At 44.0% G+C, this 25,853-nt stretch overlaps 1 protein-coding gene across 4 annotated transcripts in view; it reads left to right on the top strand.

Annotated features, from left to right (window-relative positions):
* Positions 1–22,803, top strand: part of LOC129702989 (interferon-induced GTP-binding protein Mx3-like) — a 42,185-nt gene extending 19,382 nt beyond the window's left edge. For all 4 annotated transcript variants that reach the window (XM_055645122.1, XM_055645125.1, XM_055645123.1 and 1 more), the window contains 6 exons: positions 7,783–7,905; positions 9,053–9,197; positions 12,079–12,237; positions 13,194–13,270; positions 18,875–19,075; positions 21,090–22,803. In XM_055645122.1, the coding sequence (XP_055501097.1) occupies positions 7,783–7,905; positions 9,053–9,197; positions 12,079–12,237; positions 13,194–13,270; positions 18,875–19,075; positions 21,090–21,317 (933 nt within the window). In that variant the 3' untranslated portion in view covers positions 21,318–22,803. The remainder of the gene's footprint in view (positions 1–7,782; positions 7,906–9,052; positions 9,198–12,078; positions 12,238–13,193; positions 13,271–18,874; positions 19,076–21,089) is intronic.
* Positions 22,804–25,853: the final 3,050 nt, after the last annotated feature.

The raw sequence follows: 25,853 nt of genomic DNA, 5'->3' as shown, positions 1-25,853 counted from the left end.
TGTTGCCAGCCGGGCAACCTTGGCAGCTTTTTAGGTTGCCAAATGACAGTTTAGGTGGTCATTTAAGACGGCTTGCGTGACTCGTGCGATAATGTGCTCGGACGAAGTGCGTAGTTACCAGTCGGAATTATACTCAATGAAGCATTCACATATTATTTCTGCTTCAAATAAAGTCACAAACTAAACATTCACCAATCAAGACATGATATATCCCACAATGACATGCAGCAAAATTATAAGATAGTATCTCAACTCTTTTTACACATTGCAGTTAATGCAATTTCTATTAGTTCTTTCCACTTCCAAACAAAAATGTGGTTGGATTATTCAGCGTATGATCAACCTGTGTCAATAAATTCTGGACCATGGTAACATATATGCATACGTACAGTTGTGATTGTTGCTCATTGAATAACAGTACTGATACTCTATATTAAGAGCATTGATTTGCCGTTAAAATGGATTCTGTAATACCGTGTCAACGGTAGCAGTGACAATTAAACACTGCGGTTTTAATGTTTCACGTGTTCACAATATAATGAATCCATCTTTATGGATTAAAACAAATAATAACATTGGGAATTAAAACATATTTGATTGCATTCCGTTATCAAACATAGTCAATGTTCGCTCTGAAGACATTTCCAGGACAATAGGGTCAGGGAGGGGGGTGTGTGTGAATCAGTGCGGGGTGGGTAGATGGCGGGGGGTGGGGGGGGGGGATTAGAAGGCAGTCGGTGTAGAATAGATGGATTGAGGAAGGTGAATTAGTACGTGTTGGTTGAGTAGGTAAAATTGTGAGGGGAGAGCACGGGGGATGTCAGTGGTGTTGAATGGGGGGGGTGGGGGGGTTCAGTACGGGATGGATGGGGGTAGACAAAAATGCTGGAGAAACCTAGCGGGTGAGGCTAGCAATGTCACAAAAATTTTGAGATTTTAAAAATCAAGTCTGCAATTTATCCTATCAGATAAAGCATAAAAATAAGTTTAATTTGACACCTAATTCACTTTCATATCTCAAGTATTTAAAAAGTTATGGCCATTTTCATACTCGGAAATTAGCATCTTGTTCCCTATTGATTTTCTATGGAGATAACAAAAAAGCTGTGATCGTGGACAGTCAAAAGCCCATAACTTTCTTAAAAATTAAGAGAACGGAATGAAATTTTCAGTTATCATAGATTGAAGCATTCTGAAACAAATATTAAATAATCTTACTTAGATGACCTGAAATTAAAGCATATAATTAGCTAGTTACCTAATTGTAACTAATTACAAACTTCAATTACTAGATCTAAACATCTATCCATTTCTTAATAAATGATTAACATTTTTAAATAGCCTAAGTGTCCAAATAATATTCACAAATAATTCACAATAAAACATGATTTTTAAATCTCATTTACATTAATTTATAGGCCAAATGGAAGGAATTTAGTGTTCAATTGCTGTAAATTAATGTCCATTTAAATCAGCTTTCTAGTGGGTTCCTGTGAACGCGCTGGTTTAGAACGTTCACATTGCGGTAGATGTGTGACCTCAAATGCCCAGAAAAATACTGCGGGATATAATGGGGCCAAAATTAGCTACTCGCAACATTAAATTTTGTATAAAGGGATCTTAAGATTCTTAAGTTTAGAGGTTAATTTTTAACCTACTATAACAAGTAAAGAAAGCCCTTAAAACTAATAATAGCTCAAGCGAGGAAATCTTCCAGCGATTTTTCGTTAATAATTAACTAGGCTGAAAAACCACGATTTGAACAGCCTAGGGAAAATCGCGTTTTAAACCCGCCCTCCTCTAAACAGTGCCAAAATTGCGCACACGGGCTGGGACAGATTTTCAGCGACGCTTCAGGTAGGCCTTGCAACATACCTACATCTATGGAGCGAAGGAAATAGGCAACGTTTCGGGTCGAGACCCTTCTTCAGACTATCCCCCCCATTCTTCTTGAATGGGAGGATCAGTACAGGATGGATGGGGGGGGGGGAAGATCAGCGCAGGATGAATGGGGGGGGGGGGGGGTCAGTACAGTGTGGATCGGAGGGGTGTGCAGGATCAATGGGGGATCACTACAGAATGAATGAGGGGAAGGTGCAGGGTAAATGGAGGGCCAGTATGGGATCAATGCGTTGATTTGTACAGGGCGGATGGGGATCAGTACAGGATGGGTGGAGGTGAAGTGCAGGACGGATAAGAAAGGAGTAAGTACAGGGTGAATTGGGGAACCAGTGTAGGATGGATGGAGAGTGGCGGCTGGAGAATTAATGCGAGGTGGATAGGGTGATCATCGCAGGATGAATAGATTGGGCGGGGGGGGAGGGGAGCACGGGATGTCAGTGAGAACTGAATAGAGGCGGGAATGGGGATCAGTGTGGGATGGAGAGGAGAGGTCCCATGGTAGGGGTGGGGGTGGAGGGCGTGTACAAGAGAGAGGGAGAGAGAGAGAGAAGGGGGGTGAGGTGGGGAGGAAGGAAGGTCAGCGCTCCTCGGACAACATCGCCCGCTGCCTTGGCCGTTGGGATTTCCTCGCCACCGCCTCCCTCCTCCGCCAGCCAACGGGGCCGAGTGGTGCAGCTCAAAGATCCTATAGCTATAGTATCTTTGGTGCTGCTGCTTCAGAAGTGTCGGAGCGAATGACGGGTCCCGCACAGCCACTCCATCTCCTCCTCCTGCTTGCAAACCCGCTAACGACAATAACCGCTTTAAAAAGAAAAAACCCTCCCGCACGCAGAGGCCTCCCTCTCCCTCCCTCCTCCCGGTCTCGGCGTGTGGGAGGGGTTTTTTTTAAAGCTCGTTAGCGGGTTTGCAAGCCTTATCAGGGCGGGCGAGGGGCGTGAGGAGGAGGAGATGGGGCCGCTGCTGCTGCTATTCGGGGACCGTCATTCGTTGCGACCCTTCCTCACCCCGCACCTAGTATCTTTCCCATGTAATACAGCTATCACCGCCGACACAAAACATCGCGTTCCTTTTCTCCAGAGATGCTGCCTGACCTGCAGAGTTACTCCAGTTTTTTGTGTCTATCTTCGGTACAAACCAGTATTTGGTTGCCAAGCCGGGCAAAATGGCTCGGTGTTTAGGTTGCTCGGCGGCGCTTTGAGTAGTCTGTGGCACCCGGGCAACCATTAATTTCGAGCCCGGGCATGGGCCCTAGCTATGCCTGCCTCTTTGTAGGGTACGTCGAAGAATCCTTGTTCGAGATGTACCGTGTCCCTATCCCCGAACTCTACCTCCGCTACATTGACTGCATTAGTGCTACCTCCTGCACCCACACACAACTCACTGACTTCATCCATTTCACCACTAACTTCCATTCAGCACTCAAATACACCTGGACCATTTCCAACATTTCCCTACCATTTCTTGACCTCAGTATCTCCATCGTAGGTGATAGACTCCTGACCGACATCCACTATAAACCCACTGACTCCCTTGGCTATCTGGACTACACTTCCCACCCTGCTTCCTGTAAGGACTCCATCCCCTACTCCCAATTCGTCCGTCTAGGCCGCATCTGCACCCAGGATGAGGTGTTCCACACCAGGGCATCGGAGATTACCTCATTCTTCAGGGAACGGAGATTCCCCTCTTCTACCATAGATGAGGTTCTCACCAGGGTCTCTTCTATACTCCGTGACTCTACTCTCACTCTCCATTGCCCCCACTCGTAGCAAGGGCAGAGTCCCCCTTATTTACACCTCTAATTTCAGGTAGTCCTTAAGGGCCTGTCCCACTTATGTGTCCTTGGCACGCAATTTAGCGACCTTGTGGTTGCGTTGGGGTGTATGGGCATCGTATGGCTTTGTGGTGCCAGTCCCACTGAGAAGCGGGGAGGGGTATGGAGTTGTGCGCGACATCGCGCGGGGCTCCAAAATTTTTGTATTGAAGGAAATCTTCGCCCGCCAACGGCCTGTCGCGTAACTGACGGCCAAAGTGGGACAGGACCCTGTCGCGATACAACGTTTCACCTTCAACAGCAGCAGAAGCAGGCAAACGATCGCCGAGCTCACGGGACTCACGGCTGTTGCAGTCCGGATCCGCCCACAATTCTACTCCCAGGGCGGGGCTAAGAAAATTGAAGATAGACACAATATGCTGGAGTAACTCAGCGGGACTGGCAGCATCTCTGGAGGGAAGCAATGGGTGACATTTCGGGTCAAGTCCCTTCTTTCAGACTGAAGAAGTCTCGACACGAAACATCACCATTGCTTCTCTCCAGAGATGCTGCCGGTCCCGCTGAGTTACTCCAGCATTTTTCGTCCATCTTCAAATGACATCAAGCGCTCCAGATGGCTGTGCGGTCGAATGAAGTCGCGCGCGACCTTCGCTGGACCGTCACGCCTCAACACGACCACGAGGTCCGTAATTAGCATGCCAAGGGCACATAAATGGGACAGGTCCTTCACTTTCTCATCCTCTTCACAGCTCTCCCTCAGCCCACTGGCTCCTCCTCTTCCTTTATTCTTAAAGTCCCCGTCCCAGTTCTTAAAGTCCCCGTCCCAGTACTCCAGTTTCCTCCCACATCCCAAAGACGGGCATGTTTATAGATTAATCGGTCTCAGAAAATTGCCCCCCCCCCCCCCTTTCAGATTTGCGACTTTGTGAAAAAATATATACAAGGATATCAAAAAGTAACTCCTGACTTATTGGAAGAAGCAATGAATATTGAAGCTGACTCACAAAAATTAATATCCAATTTATATAATAGTACAGGTGCACAACCTTTTATCCGAAAGCCTTGGGACCAGACACTTGTCGGATTTCGGACATTTTCGGATTTCAGAATGGAAGATTTTTAGCGTAGATTAGGTAGGTAGCGCGGGCGGCTTGAAAAGTCTGGAGCTGCTGCCTCCTCCCCGGAGACCGGGAGAATCATTGCATAAATGTTAGTCAGTTAGTTTGGAGGGATTTTATGTGGTGGTGGTGGAGTCGGGGTGAAGGGGGAAACTTTAATTCTTAGTCCCCTACCTGGTCGGCGACTCCCAACCTCGCGGAGCTGGGGGCTCCGTCCGGCCGCGGGCGGCGCCGGTTGTAGCTCCGACCCCGGTAACTCTACCCCTGGCTGCGAGGCTCCAAATCCAGCGCGGCCCGCGGTCGGACGCCCCAGCTCCGAGAATGTCGGGAGTCGGCGGCGTCGCAGCCAAAGATCCTAGAGGAGCTCCGCTATAGGATCTTTGGTCGCAGCGCTGGGATACCAGCGGGGAGCGGGCAATGCCTTACCGGGTCGCCGTGCGGCAAGCTCCGGAGCGCTGTGGTCGCCTTCTTCCAACATTCGCGGAGCGTCGCTGGATTTGGAGCCGCGGAGCTGGGGGCTCCGTCCGGCCGCGGGCGGCGCCAGTTGGAGCTCCAACCCCGGCAACTCTACCCCTGGCTGCGCGGCTCCAAATCCAGCGACGCTCCGCGATGTTGTGTGTCGGCGGCCACAGCGCTCCGGAGCTTGCTGCACGGCGACCCGGTAAGGCATTGCCCGCTTCCCGCTGGTTTCCCAGCGCTGCGCGCTGCCGACTCCCGACATTCGCGGAGCTGGGGCGTCCGGCCGCGGGCCGCGCTGGATTTGGAGCGCCTTGCAGCCAGGGGTAGAGTTGCCGGGGTCGGAGCTACAACCGGCGTCGCCCACAGCCCCACCGGCCACCGCGCTGCGGAGCTTACTGCACGGCGACCCGGTAAGGCATTGACCGCTCCCCGCCTCTCCGACCAGGTAGGGGACTAAGAATTAAAGTTTATCCCTTCACCCCCCTTCACATAAAAGCCCTCCAAACTAACTGACTTACATTTAAACAATGATTTACAGATGTTTAAGCGTCTCCCGGTCTCCGGGGATGAGGCAGCCGCTACAGTAGTACAGACCTGTGTTGACCGTGGGTCGTTTTGGGTCAAGTTTGGCGCCAAACGCGAGCTTTGGTGTGCAGACGACATCTGGAAAAAATGGCCGGTTTTCGGAGCTTTTCGGTTTCTGGAACACCGGATAAAAGGTTGTGCACCTGTATTCTAAATATAGACCTACCATCGACAGAGGTACTTAGAGAAGAGTGGGAACGGGAATTAATGATAAAAATTACGAAAGTTAAATGGGAAAAATACCTGATATATATTCACAAATGTTCAATTAATGTAAGACATAATCTAATTCAATTTAAAATTGTGCATAGATTATATTATTCAAAAACAAGATTGAACAAATTTTATCCAAATATATCCGCCACTTGTGATAAATGTCTAGCCCAAAAGGCAACTATAACACACTCCTTAGTTTCCTGCATAAAACTTTATAGATTTTGGAATGATATTTTTGAAATATTTACAAAATTATTCAAGACAAGAATGGAACCTAATACTGAAATGATTATATTTGGTGCAATGGAAGATGTGAATAAATTGAACACATCTCAAAATCTATTCCTTAACTATGGTTTAATAATAGCAAAAAAATTAATACTTAAATTTTGGAAGGGTACATCAATACCAACGCTTAAAATGTGGATTGCAAGTATGTTGGACACCGCTCATCTTGAGGAAATGCGATTCCTCCTAATGGATAAATCAGACCAATTCATAACGAGTTGGTCTCCATTCGTCGTTTTTTTGGAATCATATGGTGCAACACAATTGTAAAAAATAACTGTTTCAGGACTGGACGAGGGTTGGTCAAGATTATAAATAATGATCTCCTTTTCTTTTTTATTTTATTTTCTTTTCACTATTTTCTCTCTCAACTTTCTTCATTTACTCGTTTTCTTTCTTCACACACTATATATTTCACATCTTTCTATCCTTTACTATCTAACTTCTTTTTCTTATTCTCATCTTTTTTCAATGTAACAAAAAAAAAAGAAGTTGTACATAAAATGTATTATGAAAATATATATTAGGCACTTTGGTGCCATATGACTGTACTTACTTCTAATAAAATAAAATATTTAAAAAAAAAAAAAAAAATTGCCCCCAGTTTGTGGGGAGTGGATGAGAAAGTGAGATAACGTGGAAGTAGTGTGGACGGGTGGTCGATGGTCGGCGTAGATTCGATGGGCCAAAGGGCCTGTTGCCGTGCTGTATCGCTAAACTCAACTAAACATAGTTCTTTAGTCAGCACTGAGATATTGTTGCAGTCCAAAGATGCCATGTTTCAAATGAGATCTTAAAACAAGTGGACCGGTTCATAGGTGAGTTACAGTAAATATTACTCTCCAAAGTTGAGTTTCATTTCATGATACAGCATGGAAACCGGCCCCTTGGCCCACTGAGTCTGCCCCAACCAGCGATCCCCCCAAATTTACACTCGTACACATACACTGGGAAAATGTTTAATTTATACCAAGCAAATTAACCTACAAACCTTCACGTCTTTGTAGTGTGGGAGGAAACCGAAGATCGCAGGGAGAATGTACAAACTCCGTACAGACAGCACCCACAGTCAGGATCGGCCCTGGGCCTCTGGCGCTGTAAGGCAGCAACTCTACCGCTACACCACTGTGGTGCCCTAAGTTCTAGACAGCATTTATCCCTCAGTTCCAATAGACTGCTGACGTGCGATATTGTTGTTTTGTTTCTTCAGAATTTTTGTTTTGTTTTGAATCTTTGTTCAAATGTACTACATTGACATTTAAAACTTTCTGGGTTAGCTCTTGACCGTGGAAGGCTCTGTAATAGATACGTAGGTACTGGTCTTCCTTCAGAGCAAAGGAATGGTGGAATAAGTTGGGAAGTAGATTGCAGTGTTGAGCACCAGAATCGGCAGACTTTCAAAATAGTGACCCTGATGATGGCTTAATCTGTCTTTTCAAGAAATCGTTGCCTCACTTGCGAAATGAAATAGAAACCAAGCTGAACCAGTCGTTGCAATCCCTCAAGAAGTACAGCCACGCAGTCCCCGCTTCTTACTCGGAGCAAATAACATTCTTAATCGAGGTAAGGCCCTCTCTGTGTTTAGTCTGTTTTGTTCCACAGCAACAGGGGGTAAGCAAGGCTGGAACCGTGTACAGCTTGCCATTTCATTCCCCTGAATCGAAGGGCAGGTTCGCTGCCAAAAGTTACATTTCAGGTCTAATTTCAAATCACTGGAATGACCAAAGGATGGGAATGAACAGAATTCAAAGTGGGTTTCAATGAGATTTCCCCCACCTTCCCTCCCTCAGACTTCTAAACTCCAGCGAGTACAGGCCCAGAGCCATCAAACGCTAACATTTGGTTACACATCGAAAGTATGTCTAAACGGTGTCACGTTGAAAGTGGCCCCGTTTCTGGTGATTTTCCCCCCAGGGTGTAGTTCAACATTCTGCCCCTGCATGTGGTCCAAGCTGTTATTGAAAATACTGAAAATACAGCCCTGCGCCTTCCCGTCTTGATCTCCCTCAGATTCCGGGAGTGGAAATACTGACCACCATTACCTACTCCAGCACAATGTTCCAGGTTCATAAGCTATCAAGAGTGCTTTATTGCCACATGTCCCAAATAGGACAATGAAATTCTTACTTGCAGCAGCACAACAGAAAATGTGATCATAATAATAAATGAGAAGAAAAATGTTCAGTGCGTGTATACACACATATAAAAAAACAAATAAATAATAATGGTAATAGTTATAGCAGCAAAATTAGGCCATTCGGCCCATCAAGTCTACTCCAACATTCAATCATGGCTCATCTCTCTCTTCTAACTAATCCCATTCTCCTGCCCTCTCCCCATAACCCCCTCATCCTTCTTAACTCCAGTGCATACAGACCCAGTGCCTGGAAAACGTGGATAGGTGATGTTTTTGGGTCGGGACCCAGGGGAAGACACAAAATGCTGGAGTAACTCAACGGGTCGGACAGCATCCCTGGAGAACGTGGATAAATGATGTTCCAGGTTGAGACGAAAGGGTCCCAACCCGAAGATTCACCTATCCACGTTCTCCACAGATGCTGACTGACCTGCTGAGTTACTCCAGCACTTTGTGTCTTTCCTCGGTAAAACAGCATCTGCAGTTCCTTGTTTCTTCATTGGTTTTTATTGGTTAATGTTTTTCTACATGCATGTGCTGATAACTTCACAAAACCTGTGATTTAATTGCCAGAAAATTAACAGCTTCTGCAGCCACATAAAAAATCTGACCATGGGGGAGGAACCTCAGGACAAGGTAGATGGCGTGCGGTACATCACCGTGGTACGAAATGAGTTTGATGAATGGAACACATTCCTGGACAAATGTGTGTCAAAATGTGAGCATAAATATATATTGATTGACTAATGCTTTATTGTCACATGTACTTGGTACAGTGAGATTCTTCGTTTACGTACGGTGGAAGTATGCAAGAGTCGCCACGTAAAGAGGGCGCCAACAATGTTGCAGAAGTATTCAATATGTCCCTCTTCCATGTCGCCCCCCCCCCCCCCCCCCCCCCCCACGAAGTCCCCCCCCCCCCCCCCCCCCACCCAGTCCCTCTGTTCTCAGCGGTACTGACCCACTCCGGGTCCCTCTTTGTTCTTTACCCCCCCCACCACGCTATGTTCCTCTTCGATTTGGCAGCCTTCCCCCCATGCCGTGTCCCTCGTTGTTTTTGGTGCCCCCCCAAGCTGGGTCCCTCTTTGTTTAGTTCGGAGATACAGCGCAGAAACAGGCCCTTCGACCCACCAGGTCTGTGCCGACCAGCGATCCCCTCCTATTACCACAACCCTACACATGCTAAGGACAATTTTTTTTTTTAACATTTACCAATAAACCTGTACGTCTATGAAGTGTGGGAGGAAACCGAAGGTGTCGGAGAAAACCCACGCAGGTCACGGGGAGAACATACAAAACCCGGTACAGACAACACCCATAGTCTAGGTATGTTACAAAACCTACCTGAATCGTGGCTGAGCATCTGCCCTACCCCGTGTGTGTGATTTTGGCGCTGTTTAGAGGGGGCGGGTTTAAAACGCGATTTTTACTAGGCTGTTCCAATCGAAAATGTTCAGCCTAGTAAATCATTAACGGAAAATCGCTGAAAGACCCCGTCGCAAAAGGTATTATTAGTTTTTATGGCCTTGTATAATATTTATAGTAGTTTAAAAATCACTCTCTCACTCCGCAACCTCTCGCAGCCCCAGGGTTTTATAAAGCAAACAATTAAAGGTATGTACCTTATTTTTACATTAAATGGGGCTTGTATATAACCCTGTAAATAAAGTTTTCTATAGCGAGTAGTTCATTTTGGGCTCTTTATATCCCGCAGTATTTTTCTGGGCACTTGAGGGCACAAATCCAGCGCAATGTGAACGTTCTAAACCAGCGCGTTCACAGGAACCCACTAGAAAGCCGATTTAAATTGACTTTAATTTACAGCAAATGAACACTAAATTCCTTCCATTTGGCCTATAAATTGATGTAAATGAGATTTAAAAATCATGTTTTATTGTGAATTATTTGTGAATATTTTTTTGGACACTTGGGCTATTTAAAAATGTTAATCATTTATTAAGAAATGGATAGATGTTTAGATCTAGTGATTGAAGTTTGAAATTAGCTACAATTGGGTAACTAACTAATTATATGCTTTAATTTCAGGTCATCCAAGTAAGATTATTTTATATTTGTTTCAGAATGCTTCAATCTATGATAACTGAAAATTTCATTCAGTTCTCTTAATTTTTAAGAAGGTTATGGGCTTTTGACTGTCCACGATCACAGCTTTTTTGTTATGTCCATAGAAAATCAATAGGGAACAAGATGCTAATTTCCGAGTATGAAAATGGCCATAACTTTTTTATTACTTGAGATATGAAAGTGAATTATGTGTCAAATTAAACTTATTGTTATGCTTTATCTGATGGGATAAATTGCAGACTTGATTTTTTAAATCTCAAAATGTTGTAACATTGCTACATAGTCGCGATTCATCCCGGGTCTCCGATGCTGCGTCCGCTGAAAGGCAGCAACTCTACCACTGGGCCAATACGCTGCCCGAGAATTGTTATTCTCTGCAGCCCCCCCACCCCACGCCAGGTCCCTGTTTGTTCTCAGCGGCGCATCTTCTCGTACGGGCAACGGCTTTCTGACGGATCCTCACTCTCTCTGACGGACCCTCACTCTCTCTCTGACGGACCCTCACTCTCTCTCTGACGGACCCTCGCTCTCTCTCTGACGGACCCTCGCTCTCTCTCTGACGGACCCTCACTCTCTCTGATGGACCCTCTCACTAGTCAACATCACTCCTCGATCTGCTGCCGGTCGGGCCTGTCTTAATAACCATTGTAGCGACACCTGGTGGTGGCTCCATGTAATCGAACCCTCGCGATTGGCTGGAGAAGTCACATGAGTGCGGTTGTTTTATTCGCGGGCTTTTTGCTGCAACGAGCATTCTAGCGCACGCGTGTGGAATCAACATCGTGTATTTGGCTGTCGTTAGTGACTCGGGTAACTTCGTTATTTTCGTTCTCAAAATAAAACTATTTTATTTACCCACCGTCTTGACTCGCCAAACCATCTTATTTATTGTTGTTCCTTCCAGGCTTGGCCTGTCTCATTGTGCTCTTGAGGTCTGTGTTAACCAGTACAGCTTGTTCCATGCGTGGAAAGGAACGGTAGATGCTGGTTTCCACCAGACATGGGCACAAAGTGCTGGAGTAACTCATTGGGTCAGGCAGTATCTCTGGAGAAAATGGATGGGTGTCGTTTCGGATCGGAACACTTCTTCAGACTATGCTGCATTATCTAGCGCAGTCTTTAACTGATCCCAGATCACAAACATGCCGTGGTGAATGGTAGGGTTTTGGGGAGTGTTGTGGAACAGTGGGAGCTAAGAGTGCACGTGTGTAGTTCCCTAAAAGTGGCAACACTGGTAGATAGGATGGTCAAGAAGGCTTTCGGTACATTGGCCTTTATCAGTCAGGGTATTAAGCATAGAAATTGGGATATTATGTTGCAATGGTATGATGTATGGGTGAGGGTGCAGTTGTAGTATTGGATTCAGTCTCGGTCACCTTACCATAGGAAGGATTTTGTTCAACTGGAAAGAGTGCCGAGAGTGCCTGACTATGACATTGCCATCAAATGCATGATTGGAAAAGAATAGATTTTATTAAGTTATACTTTTTTCTTTTTTTGTTTTGCACTATCAGTTAAAAAGCACATGAAACTTGTAGTTCTTGAATATGAAAGCTCATACCGTGGAAGAGAGCTGCCGGGGTTTGTCAACTACAATACCTTTGAATCCTTCATTAAGGAAGAGGTCTCTACACTGGAAGAACCAGCAATTACGAAACTGAAGACAATCACAGGTATGTGACTGCTATGCGTAAGGTGTACTTCTTTGAATTGCAAGAACTCTGGGCACCCATCACGAACATTCATCAAAGGTAATGGATACTTCAGACTTAAGCCTGTGACAATGAGCGTATTGCAATTCATCACCATATCCACAGCAAAAAGCCTAAATGATTGTCTTGTTAAACTAAAGATAGACATAAATGTTGGAGTAACTCAGTGAGACAGGTAGCATCTCTGGATAGAAGGAATGCATAGGACAGGTTTGGAGGGATATGGACCAAGAGCAGGGAGGTGTGACTAGTGTAGCTGGGACACGTTCAATGGTGTGGGCAAGTTGGTCTGAAGGGCCTGTTTCCACACTGTAACATTCTATGACTATGAATAGGTGACATTTCAGGTCATTAAACTATCCTTGTATGAAACATTCGCAAAAAAGTGAAAAGCTTTTTTTGTTCCGTGTTATCCAGTCATTAAAAAGACAACGCATGATTACAATCATGCCATCCACAGTGTGTAGATAGAGGGTAAAGGGTATAACGATGAGTGCAAGGTAAAGTCTAGTATAGTACAATTAAAGATATTTTTACGGTCTGTATCGGGGATAGATGGGAGCACAAGACCACTCTAGTTGGAGGGAGGTAGGATCGATAGTTTGATAACAGCTGGGAACAAACTGCCCCTGAATCTGGAGGTGTGCGTTTTCAAACTTCTGTACATCTTGCTCGATGGGAAAGGGGAGAAGAGGGAGTGACTGTGGTTGGATACTTTGGAACTTGTGTAGGAAAGAATTACAGATGCTGGATTAAACCGAAGATAGAATTTGTTCTCACCGCACCCCCCCCCCCACCCCCCCCCCCCCCCCCCCCCCCCCCCCCCCCCCCCATTTCCCCACCCTCACTGTGGTTCCCCACATTGTCTTAACTTGGTTCTCAGTTGCATGTGCGATATCGTCTTTTTACTATTGCAGATATCACAAGGGATATTTTTATGGTCGTTGCCGAGCAACATTTCAGTGCCTTTAGTAACCTGTTCAAAGCTGCCAAGGTACAGTACACGAACCTTCTGCCTTTCGGTAATGGTGTTTTGGGGTTTATAGACAATAGGTGCAGGAGTAGGCCATTCAGCCCTTCGAGTCAGCACTGCCATTCAATGTGTTCATGGCTGATCATCCACAATCAGTAACCCGTTCCTGCATTCTCCCCATATCCCGTGACTACGCTATCTTTAAGAGCTCTATCTAACGCTCTCTTGAAAGCATCCAGAGAACCAGCCTCCACTGCCTTCTGAGGTTCACAACTCTCTGTGTGAAAACGTTTTTCCTTATCTCCGTTCTAAATGGCTTACCCCTTATTCTAAAAATGTGGACCCAACATCGGGATCATGTTTCATGCCTCTAGCGTGTCCAAACACTTAATAATCTTTTATGTTTCAAAAAGATATCCTCTCGTCCTAAATTCCAGAGTACACAAGCCCAGCCGCTCCATTCTATCAACATATAACAGTCCTGCCATCCCGGGAATTAACCTGGTGAACCTACGCTGCACTCCCTCAATAGCAAGATTGTTCTTCCTCAAATTTGGAGACCAAAACTGCACACATTACTCCAGCTGTGGTCTCACGAGGGCCATGTACAACTGCAGAAGGTCCTCTTTGCTCCTATACTCGACTCCTCATGTTATAAAGACCAACATGCCATTACTATTCTTCACTGCCTGCTGTGCCCGCATGCTTACTTTCAGAGACAGATTAACAAGGACCCCCAGATCCCGTTGTACTTCCCCTTTTCCCAATTTAACACCATTTCAATATTAATCTGCCTTCCTGTTTTTGCCAACAAAGTGGATAACCTCACATTTATCCACATTGAACTGCATCTGCCGACTCACCCAACCTATCCAAGTCCAAGTCACCCTGCATCATCATAGCATCCTCTTCACAGTTCACACTGCCACCCAACTTTTTGTCATCTGCAAATTGGCTAATGTTACTTTTAATCCCTTCATCTAGATCATTAATGTATATGGTAAATAGCTGTGGTCCTTGTGGTACCCCACTAGTCACTGCCTGCCATTCTGAAAGGGACCCGTTAATCCCTATGCTTTGTTTCCTGTCTGCCAACCAATTTTCTATCCATGTCAGCACCCTACTCCCAATACCATGTGCTCTAATTTTGCCCACTAATCTCCTATGTGGGACCTTATCAAATGCTTTTTGAAAGTCCAGGTACACTACATCCACTGGCTCTCCCTTGTCCATTTTCTTAGTTGCATCCTCAAAAAATTCCAAAAGATTAGTTAAGCATGATATCCCTTTTGTAAATCCATGCTGACTCGGACCGATCGTGCGAATGCTATCCAAATGTGCTGCTATTTCATCTTTTATAATTGACTCCAGCATCTTCCCCACCACTGATGCCATGCTAACTGGTCTATAATTCCCTGTTTTTCTCCTCTGCCTTACTTAAAAAGTGGGATAACATTAGCTACCCTCCAATCCACAGGAACTGATCCAAAATCTATAGAACATTGGAAAATGATCACGAATGCGTCCACAATTTCCAGCGCCATCTCCTTAAGTACCCTTAGGTTTAATATTGTCAGGTGAAAGATGTAACCTTTGCTTGCAAGTTATCCAAACAGATCTGATATACATAAATACAATCGTCTCATTCAAGTAAGACTTCAGGAAGGTGAATCCACACCACCAAGTCAGGATGGTGTGTGACACTAATATAAAATCTGCAGGCAAGGGTGAACTCCTATACCTATTGGTCATGTCCTTTTTAGTTTAGTTTAGAGTGGAAAAAGGCATTTTGACCCACCGAGTCCGCACCGACAAACAATCCCCGCACACTAACACTACCCTACACACACTAGGGACAATTTTACATTTATACCAAAGCAATTAACCTACAAACCTGTACGCCTTTGGATTGTGGGAGGAAACCGAAGATCTCGGAGAAAACCACACAGTTTTCTCGGGGAGAACATACAAACTCCGTACAGACAGCGCCCATAGTCAGGATCGAACCCAGGTCTCTGGCGCTGTAAGGCAGTAGCTCTACTGCTATGCCACCGTGCCACTTTAAACCTAAGGTTTTTGTGGCAGGTTGTGGGATTGGGAGGTGCTGTTGGAATTGCCTGGGCAAGTAACTGTAGCACATTTTGTAGGTGGTAGTTTGGTAGTTTCATGGAGCCCAAAGCCATTTCACTCTAAACTTGCCCACCAGAATAAGAGTATAGATGTTATAGCTGTAGAAGATGCTGATGAAGCCAAAGTTGTAGTACTGTGTTCTGTGTTGTTAAGCTGGAAACAGTGCAGAGAAGACTTACAGTATGAGGATGGTGCCAGGACTTGAGGGCCTGAGCTGTAGGGAGAGTTTGGACAGGCTAGGGCTGTATTCCATGGGAGTGTAGGTCAATGCGAGGTGATCTTAAAGAGGTGTCTGGGATCATTGGGGGAATACAGCTACTACTCAACTTATGTTGGGGGTTACGTTCCGATGAACTCAGAGTAAATCAAAAATATCGGATGTCGAAAACGCATTTAATACAATTTGACCACGTGACTAGAAGTGAGGTTCGGCTCGCTGCCGTTGCCCAGCCTTTACACCATCGTAAAGTTGAAATATCGTAAGTCGAAGCATTGTAAATCAGGCAGCATCTGTAGATGGAGCACATGCACAGAGCCTTTTACACTGAGTGGGGAAAGAAAAAGCAGGATATAGGTTTAAGGTGCGGGGGGGAAGATTTAATGGGAATATGAAAGGCAACTTCAGCCACCACAGTGGGTCATTCCTAACCATACTTATTTCTCAGACACTCGTAGATGTTTTTCTGACACAAAGGGTGGTGGGTAATTGGCGTGAGCTGCCAGAAGACTTAGTTGAGGTAGAAACATAGAAAATAGGTGCAGGAGGAGGCCATTCGGACCTTAGAGCCTGCACCGCCATTCAATATGGCTGAACAACCATCCCAGTATCCTGTACCTGCCTTCTTTCCATACCCCCTGATCCCTTTAGCCACAAGGGCCACATCAAACTCCCTCTTAAATATAGCCAATGAACTGGCCTTAACTACTATTCTGTGGTAGAAAAATCCACAGATTCACCACTCTCTGTGTGAAAACATTTTTCTCATCTCTGTACTAAAAGACTTCCCCCTTATCCTTAAACTGTGACCCCTTGTTCTGGACTTCCCCAACATCGGAAACAATCTTCCTAAATCTAGACTGTCTAACCCTTTAAGAATTTGGTAAGTTTCTATAAGATCCCCCCTCAATCTTCTAAATTCTAGCGAGTACAAGCGGAGTCTATCCAGTTTTCTTCATATGAAAGTCCTGCCATCACAGGAATCAGTCTGATGAACCTTCTCTGTACTTCCTCTATGACAATAATGTCTTTCCTCAAGTTAGGAGACCAAAACTGTACACAATACTCCAGGTATGGTCTCACCAAGACCCTGTACAACTGCAGTAGAACCTCCCTGCTCCCATACTCAAATCCTTTTGCTATGAATGCTAACATACCATTCACCTTCTTCACTGGCTGCTGCACCTGCATGCCTACTTTTAATGACTGGTGGACCATAACACCCAGGTCTCGTTGCATCTCCCCTTTTCCTAATCGGCCATCTCAGATAATAGTCAACTTTCCTGTTCTTGCCACTAAAGTGGATAACCTCACATTTAGCCTCATTATATTGCATCTGCCATGCATTTGCCCACTCACCCAGCCTATCCAAGACACCTTGCAGCCTCCTGGCATCCTCCTCACAGCTAACTGCCCCTCCAGCTTCATGTCATCCTCAAACGTGGAGATGTTGCATACAATTCCCTCGTCCAAATCATTAATATATATTGTAAATAGTTGGGGTCCCAGCACTGAGCCTTGCGGTACCCCACTAGTCACTGCCTGCCATTCTGAAAAGGACCCGTTTACTCCTACTCTTTGCTTCCTGTCTGCCAGCCAGTTCTCCATCCACATCAATACTGAACCCCCAATACCATGTGCTTTAAGTTTTCATACCATCTTATGTGGGACCTTGTTGAAAGCCTTCTGAAAGTCCAGATATAACACATCCACTGGTTCTCCCTTATCCACTCTACTAGTTCCATCCTGGAAAAATTCTATAAGATTCGTCGGACATGATTTACCTTTTATAAATCCATGCTGACTTTGTCCAATGATTTCACCACTTTCCAAATGTGCTGCTATCCCATCTTTAATAATTGATGTAGCATTTCCCCCATTACCAATGTTAAACTAACTGGTCTGTAATTCCCGTTTTCTCTCTCCCTCCCTTTTTAAAAAGTGGGGTTACATTAGCTACCCTCCAATCCTCAGGAACTACTCCAGAATCTAAGGAGTTTTGAAAAATTATCACAAATGCATCCACTATTTCTGGGGCTACTTCCTTAAGCACTCTGGGATGCAGCCTATCTGGCCCTGGGGATTTATCGGCCTTTAATCCATTCAATTCACCTAACACCACTTCCCGACTAACCTGGATTTCACTCAGCTTCTCCATCTCATTTGACCCCCGGTCCCCTGCTATTTCCGGCAAATTATTTGTGTCTTCCTTAGTGAAGACAGAACCAAAGTAGTTATTCAATTGGTCTGCCATGTCTTTGTTCCCCATGATCACCTGTTTCTGACTGCAAGGGACCTACATTTGTTTTAACTAATCTTTTTCTCTTCACATATCTATAAAAGATTTTGCAGTCAGTTTTAATGTTCCCTGCCAGTTTTCTTTCATAATCTATTTTCCCTTTCCTAATTAAGCCCTTTGTCCTCCTCGGCTGGACTCTGAATTTCTCCCAGTCCTCTGGTAGGCTGCTTTTTTCTGGCTAATTTGTATGCTTCATCTTTTTTTTTGATACTATCCCTGATTTTCCTTGTTATCCACAGATGCACTACCTTCCCTGATTTATTATTTTGCTAAACTGGGATGAACAATTGTTGTAGTTCATCCATGTGGTCTTTAATGCCTTCCATTTCATATCCACCGTCAACCCTTTAAGAATCAATTGCCAGTCTATGTTGGCCAATTCACGTCTCATACCCTCAAAGTTACCTTTCTTTAAGTTCAGAGCCCTTGTTTCTGAATTAACGATGTCATTCTCCATCCTAATGAAGAACTCAACCATATTATGGTCACACTTGCCCAAGGGGCCACGCACAACAAGACTGCTAACTAACCCTTCCTCATTACTGAATACCGAGTCTAGAAAAGCCTGCTCTCTCGTTAGTTCCTCTACTTGTTGGTTTAGAAAACTATCCCGCATACATTCCAAGAAATCCTCTTCCTCAGCACCCTTGCCAATTTGATTTACCCAATCTATATGTAGATTGGTCACCCATTATAACTGTTTTACCTTTGTTGCACAAATTTCTAATTTCCTGTTTGATGCCATCCTCAACTCCACTGCTACTGTTAGGTGGCCTGTACACAACTCCCACTAGCATGTTCTGCCCCATAGGAATCAGGTAGAAACTATAACAACATTTAAGACATTTGGACAGGTACGTGGATAGGAATGGTTTAGAGGGATATGGGCCAAGTTCGGGCAGATGATGTTGGTGTAGATGGGGCACCTTGGTTGGAATGCTCCATGACATATTTGCTCATTTTGTCTTTGTGTGTGTAGGTCAAAATCGCAATTATGAGCAACAAGCAAGAAACGGAAGCAGAAAAGTTTCTGCAGGCCCAGATTAAGGTTGAGAGTGTAGTGTATTCTCAAGACCGTCTGTACAGTGACAGCCTTTCTAAAGCAAAAAGCAATTTACCACAAGCTTTTGCAAATGGCAGCATCCAAGAAATGTCGTATCATCTCGAAGCATATTACAAGGTAAATATACTGTGTGTGACACAGCAGCGTATTAATTAGCCACTGCGTGCCAATCATTGGTGGACTGTTCCCTCCTTCCTCCTACTGGGATGATTGGTGGAAGAGCGAGAACCAACATGAAGAAACATTGAGCAAAAAGCACAAAGTGACGGAAGAACTCTGTGGATCAGGCAGAATCTGTGGAGGACATGGATAGGTAACAATTCAGGTCAGCGCCTTATTTCAGACTTGAATGAGGAAACATTTGCAGGGGTATGTGGGAAAAGCTGGACATAGCGTTCACTCGGAGTGGGCCAAAAAAGAGTGGGGCACCACCAAAGGCAGGATTTGTTTTCTCTGGAATGGAAGTGGCTGAGGAGGGATCTGATAGAGGTATTCAAAATTGTGTAGAAAGTAGGAAACGTTTCTCCATAGCAGAGGTGTCTGCAACTGGAGAACATGGAGGATGGTCAGATCAAGGAGACCTGCGTTGATATTTTGGGGCATGGTGATATCAGGAGATGTTGGTGTTGGTGTTGGATCTTTTGAATAAGGTGGATAAGTCCCCAGGGTCAGCTGGGACACAGTCTAGATTATCAAAGGAGGCAAGAGAGGAAATTGCTGGGACCTTCACGGAGAACTTTGTATAAAAATAGCTCCAGTCAAGGGCCCAGAGGACGGAAGAATAGCCAATGTTGTTCCTTGGTTTAAGATGATCAATATGGGTAATCTAGGGAAAATATAGCCCCGTGCGCCTTGCATCAGTGGTAAGGAACTCGTAGGCAAAAATTTGTTGGGATAAGATTTACTCACATTTATAAAAGCACAAACTTATTGGGAATAGTTAGCATAGCTTTGTGTAGGATAGGTCATGTCTTACAAACCTGATTTGAGCCTTTTGAGGACATGATGGAAAATGACTGAGGGCTGGTAGATTGGCATGGATAAAGCATTTGACATGGTCCCTTACAGTAGGAGATTAAGGCTGAGTGGATCCACAGAAATATGGTGGATTTGATCCGATGTTGGTTTGGCTGGAGATGGCAAGAGGGTAAACATAGAAAATTGGTGCAGGAGGAGGCCATTCGGCCCTTCGAGCCAGCACCGCCATTCATTGTGATCATGGCTGATCGTCCTCTATCAATAACCCGTGCCTGCCTTCCCCTCATATCCCTTGACTCCACTAGCCCCTAGAGCTCTATCTAACTCTCTCGTAAATCCATCCAGTGACTTGGCCTCCACTGCCCTCTGTGGCAGGGAATTCCATAAATACACAATTCTCCAGGTGAAAACGTTTTTTCTCACCTCAGTCTTAAATTACCTCCCCTTTATTCTAAGACTGTGGCCCCTGGTTCTGGACTCGCCCCACATTGGGAAATTTTTTCCTGCTTGTCCAGTCCTTATTTAATTTTATATGTTTCTATAAGAATTCCCCCTCATCCTTCTAAACTCTTTCCTCATATGACAGTCCCGCCATCCCAGTAGTGGTGGAGGGATGTTATTCTGACTGGAGGTCGATCGCCAGTGGTGTTCCACAGGGGTCGGTACTGTGATCTCTGCGGAGGCGGGCTGATTAATAAGTTTGCAGTTGACACGAAAGTTGGGGTGCCGCAGATGGAGAGAAATTGTCAAGGAATGCAGCCGGATATGGATCAGCTGAAAATATGGGCGGGGAAATGAGAGATGGAGTTTAATCCAGGCAGGTGTGATGTGTTGCTCTTTGGGAGATGGAAGTTAAGATGAGTGTATTCAGTGACAATAAAAGGCAGAACCCTTAGGAGCAATGATGGATTTGACGGCACCAGGCCTGTAAATGCTGGAGTTTAGAAGGATGAATAGTGAAAGGCTTGGATTGAGTGGATGTGGAGAGGATGTTTCCATTAGTGGGAGAGTCTTGGACCAGAGGTCATAGCCTCAGAATTAAAGGAGGTTCCTTTAGGAGATGAGGAAGAATTTCTTTAATCAGTGTGGTGAATCTGGAATTAATTTTTTCCCGTTTCATTATCTTCCTTTATTTTCTGTTCTCGACTCCTAGATTGTCTCTCATCGACTGGCTGACCAGATCCCCATGGTCATACGCTGCTACATTTTAAACGAATTTGCTGACAAACTACGGATAGAGATGCTTCAACTCATCCAAGACAAGGATCGCATCAGTGTTTATCTAATGGAAGATGAAGACACACAGAGGAAGAGGGATGACCTCAAAAGCAAAATAGACCGATTGAGACAAGCCCAGAAGAAATTGCTTGAATTTGGTTAAATGAATGTTGAACGAAGGTCACTGAAAACTGTAAAGATGCGTTTATATTTTGTTTGCTAATTTTCATATTTCTTGCTAACTTCCGCTCTTGAAGGGATTAAATCCTTACTACAGTTTAGTCTCGGAGTTCACAATCAAATACCAGCGACCTTTATTCCTGTCTAATTGCGGAATGACAACCTATCCATGGACAGGTACATGGATAGGATAGACTTAGAAGAATATGGGCCAAACACAGGCAGGTGGAACTGGTGCAGATGGGACTTGCGGGTCAGCATGGGCAAGTTGGGCCTTTTTCCACATTCTTTGACTATATATTTGCGTTAGAGGAACTTAGGGTATCTCCTCACCCAATTTCCATATTTGTGATCTTCCTCCTGGCTCATGTCCTCTTTCCAATCAAAGGAATACTTGTTCCCATCCCATCCTGACTGAGATTGGCTAACTCTGGAAAACATGGATTGATTTTAAATTGAAGGAAGGCACAAAATGCTGGAGTAACTCATAGATTCATAGATAATAGGTGCAGGAGTAGGCCATTCGGCCCTTCGAGCCTGCACAGCCATTCAATATGATCATGGCTGATCATCCAACTCAGTATCCTGTACATGCCTTCTCTCCATACCCCATGATCCCTTTAGCCACAAGGGCCACATCTAACTCCCTCTTAAATATAGCCCATGAACTGGCGTCAACTACCTTCTGTGGCAGAGTTCCAGAGATTCACCAGCTAGGCAGCGGCTAGGAAGCATCTCTGGAGTGAAGGAACAGGTGACGAGACCCTCCACCTGAGTGACTGAGTTACTCCAGCATTTTGTGTCCTATTTTTGGTGTAAAACAGTATCTGCAATTCCTTCCTACATATATTGATCTTAAATTGTCTGTATATTGAGCAGCCTGGTGTAAACTGGTTGAAGCTGCCAAGGAACCTTTAATTGTTTTTTGATGTATCTTATGTGGAATCTCTTTGCTTAATGGACACACAAGAGATTGATTTTGCACAAAGCTCCTGGCCCGAAACGTCTTCTGCCCTTTTCCACAGATGCTGCCTGACCCGCTGGTTTTGTTTTTACACTTAGCTAATGTACCCCGGGAATTACATTCCGTATCATATTTTGAATGTGAGAATGGAATTTAAAGTGTGATTAAATTTAAATTAATTCTAATCACACTATAAAAATGTAATCAAGTTTTAAAACAAATTTGCATTTGACTTGGAAGGAAGTAGATAATTATCAGGTATAGCATTCACAAGGATGCAGAATGGTGGAATTTAGTGTTTGATATGTTTTCTTTGTTACACTGGTAGTTTTTCCTCTGGTGTTGGTTGTTCACATTGCTGAGAGAATGTTTGTTTAAAATATTATTCAACGTAGCTCATAAGGCATTGTAATCTTGCTAAGTTATTTCTAATATATATTGGTTCAGTCGTAGGATAATTGGTAATATATCCATTAGTCCGGTATCAAAAAGAAGCAAACATATTGCTATTATGATTTATTTTGTTTTAAATTCTGCATGGGGGGGAGGGGGGGATGCCTTAAACCATGTCGATCTGCTCCACTTGTATGTTAACCAAAACTAACGCACAAATGTTACACATCACTATTGTCTATAAACCAGTCCGGGTTTTCATCACACAGACACCTTTAAACTAACGGCACCTGACACTAGGTGCCAGTTGTGATGCAGACACAGTGATGCCGACTTGCTGTGTATCTTTATTATATACCAATAAACCTGTTGGGGGTGGTATAAAGAGGGTTTATCATTACCTAACTTTATATATTACTACTGGGCAGTGCATATTAAGAACATAATATACTGGCTGGATAGTTCCACTCAGCAGTTGGAGTGGATAAGAATGGAGAAAGAGGAGTGCTATCCGCACGATATAGGAACGATCCTGCTCTCACCGATAAAATTGAATAGTATAATATATAAGAAGAACCCAATTATTCACAATATAATAAGAATTTGGAAACAAATAAAAATATCCTTGAAATTAAATAATTTATCAGTACTAACCCCACTATTGAACAACCCCGCATTCAAACCTTCTCTCATCGACAACACATATCAACAATGGGATAGACTGGGGATTAGGAAAGTAGGGGATATGTATGAAGTGGGCAAACTGTTATCATTTCAACAATTAAAATTTAAATTTAAATTGAAGGATAATCAATATTTTAAATATATACAGCTATGTGACTTTATGAAGAAATATACACATAGATTTCAAACTATATTTTCAGATCCTTTAGAAGAAGCAATGAATATTAAGGCTGATTCACAAAAATTAATATCATACTTTTATAATAATATATTAAATAGAGAATCGCCCTCAACAGAAGCATTAAGGGAAGATTGGGAACAAGAGCTAATGATAAAGATCTCGAAGGATAGATGGGAAAAGTATTTGATGAATACACATAACTGTTCTATTAATGCAAGACATAATTTAATTCAATTCAAATTATTACGTAGACTATATTATTCAAAAACGAGGTTGAATAAATTTTATCCAAACGTCTCTCCCAGATGCGATAAATGTTTGTTTCAAAACGCTAATATAACACACTCATTTGTAGGATGTACAAAGTTGAATAAATTTTGGAGTGATATATTTGATATATTTACAAAGATTTTCAAGTCAAGAATAGAACCCAAAACGGAATGGATTATATTTGGAATAATAGGAGAAGATACCAATTTAAATAAAGATCAAAATGTTTTTTTTAATTATGGGTTAATAATTGGAAAGAAATTGATACTTAAATTTTGGAAAAATACAACCACACCAACTGTTAAAATGTGGATTAGGAATATGATGGACATAGCACGCCTTGAAGAAATGAGACTCCGACTAATAGATAAATATGACCAATTCTTAAGGAGTTGGTCTCCTTTCATCGACTTTTTGGAATCATGTGATGCAGCGGTACCGTAAGGATTGCTGATTTCAGTTCATGACGCGGATAGATCTACATCTCCGAATACAGATTTGAAAAATTCTCTTTTAAGGGGCCTTCTCTTCTATTTCTACTTTCCACTTTCTCTCTTCCTTTTTTTTATTTTTTATATACACACTTCACGTTTTTCTACTCTCTACCATCTATTTTTCCACTTTTTCCCCTTTCTATTGTTTTCTTTCTCTTGTCCTGCTTACTTCCTTCTTATAACATAAAACTAGAGGTTGTACATAGAATGGATTACGGTATTACATAGTTTGCACCTAAAATTAGGTGCCACTGTACTGTTTTGTGCTGTATTAACTTCTAATAAAATAAACAAACAAAAAAAAAAAAAAAAAAAAAAAAAAAAAACCTGTTGGATCTTTACTTTGAGTATGTGCCAGTTGATCTACAAACCACTAGTTGTAAATGCCTAGAGAAAGCTGACCAAGCGATAATAATCCATTTTAAATTATGGGCCTTTGACTCTCAAGGACACCTTACAGATTAAAACAAGCAAATTACAAACATATAAACAAAATGAAACAAAAACAAGAAGTAGTAGGGACAGCAACAATACACAATTCGAAGAGAGAGCAGCGGCAGCTAGTCGCGCCAGTGTTCACTCTCACGTCCGGCAGCCATCTTAGAAACAGAACAATCAAAAATGCATTTTAACATGGACATCCACCACAGTGACTCCTACACACTCCTCACTGTGGTGGAAGGCAAAATAAAGTTCAAGTCTTTCCCCTAGCTTTTTCTCGGTCATGAACCTCGAGACCCCGTTGACGGGACGATCTTGACTCCCATAGCCAGCGGCGTTCGGGCCCTCTGCGTTGGGGCTGGTCAGGCCCCCCGCATCGGGGGGGATGTCAGCTCCCCCGCACCGGGCGATCAAACCTCGCGTCGGGGCTGGTCGAACATTCCGCGATGTTGGAGCTCCTGACTCGGCCTCACCCGAAGATTGCGAGCCCCTGGTGTTGGTTCCGTGGTGGGAGCGATCCCAGGCAAGGGATCAGCTCCAATGTTAAGTCCACGCCCCGCGGTGGGGCTCACAACAGTCCGAGAAGGCCACCAGCTCCATCGATGGTAGGCCGCAAAGCCTGGAGAATGTGATCCGAAAAATAATCACATCTCCAGCAAGGTAGGAACTTGAAAAAAGTTTCCCCCGATCCCCTTCCCCCTCCCCCCACATAAAACAAACCGAAGACCATTAAAACAAAACTTCTAACAAATTTAAAATGCCAAAAATAGTGAAGACAAGCAGATTGCTGGCAGGGCTGCTATCTCCCCGCGGCCATGCTTACTTGCTTTTGTTTACTGTAGGCATACAGCATTGAACCAGGCCCTTCGGCCCACGGAGTCCACTCCAACCAGCGACCATCCTATTGTGTCCTGGAATCACCACTAGAGGGCTCTGCCTCGAGATGAATGTTTCCTCCGGGAGGTGTCCCTGGGTGATCTGCAGAGGTTTTGCAGCAGCCATGTTTGGCTTGTAATAAACACACTTCGGGTCCTGTACACCAAGTGCAGATTGTGAATTATTTAGCCCTCAAACTCAACATCTGGCGACAAG

This window comes from Leucoraja erinacea, chromosome 13 (assembly GCF_028641065.1).
Source record: "Leucoraja erinacea ecotype New England chromosome 13, Leri_hhj_1, whole genome shotgun sequence".
In the NCBI taxonomy this organism is placed as follows: Eukaryota; Metazoa; Chordata; class Chondrichthyes; order Rajiformes; family Rajidae; genus Leucoraja; species Leucoraja erinaceus.
This window is presented reverse-complemented; position numbering and strand designations above follow the sequence as displayed.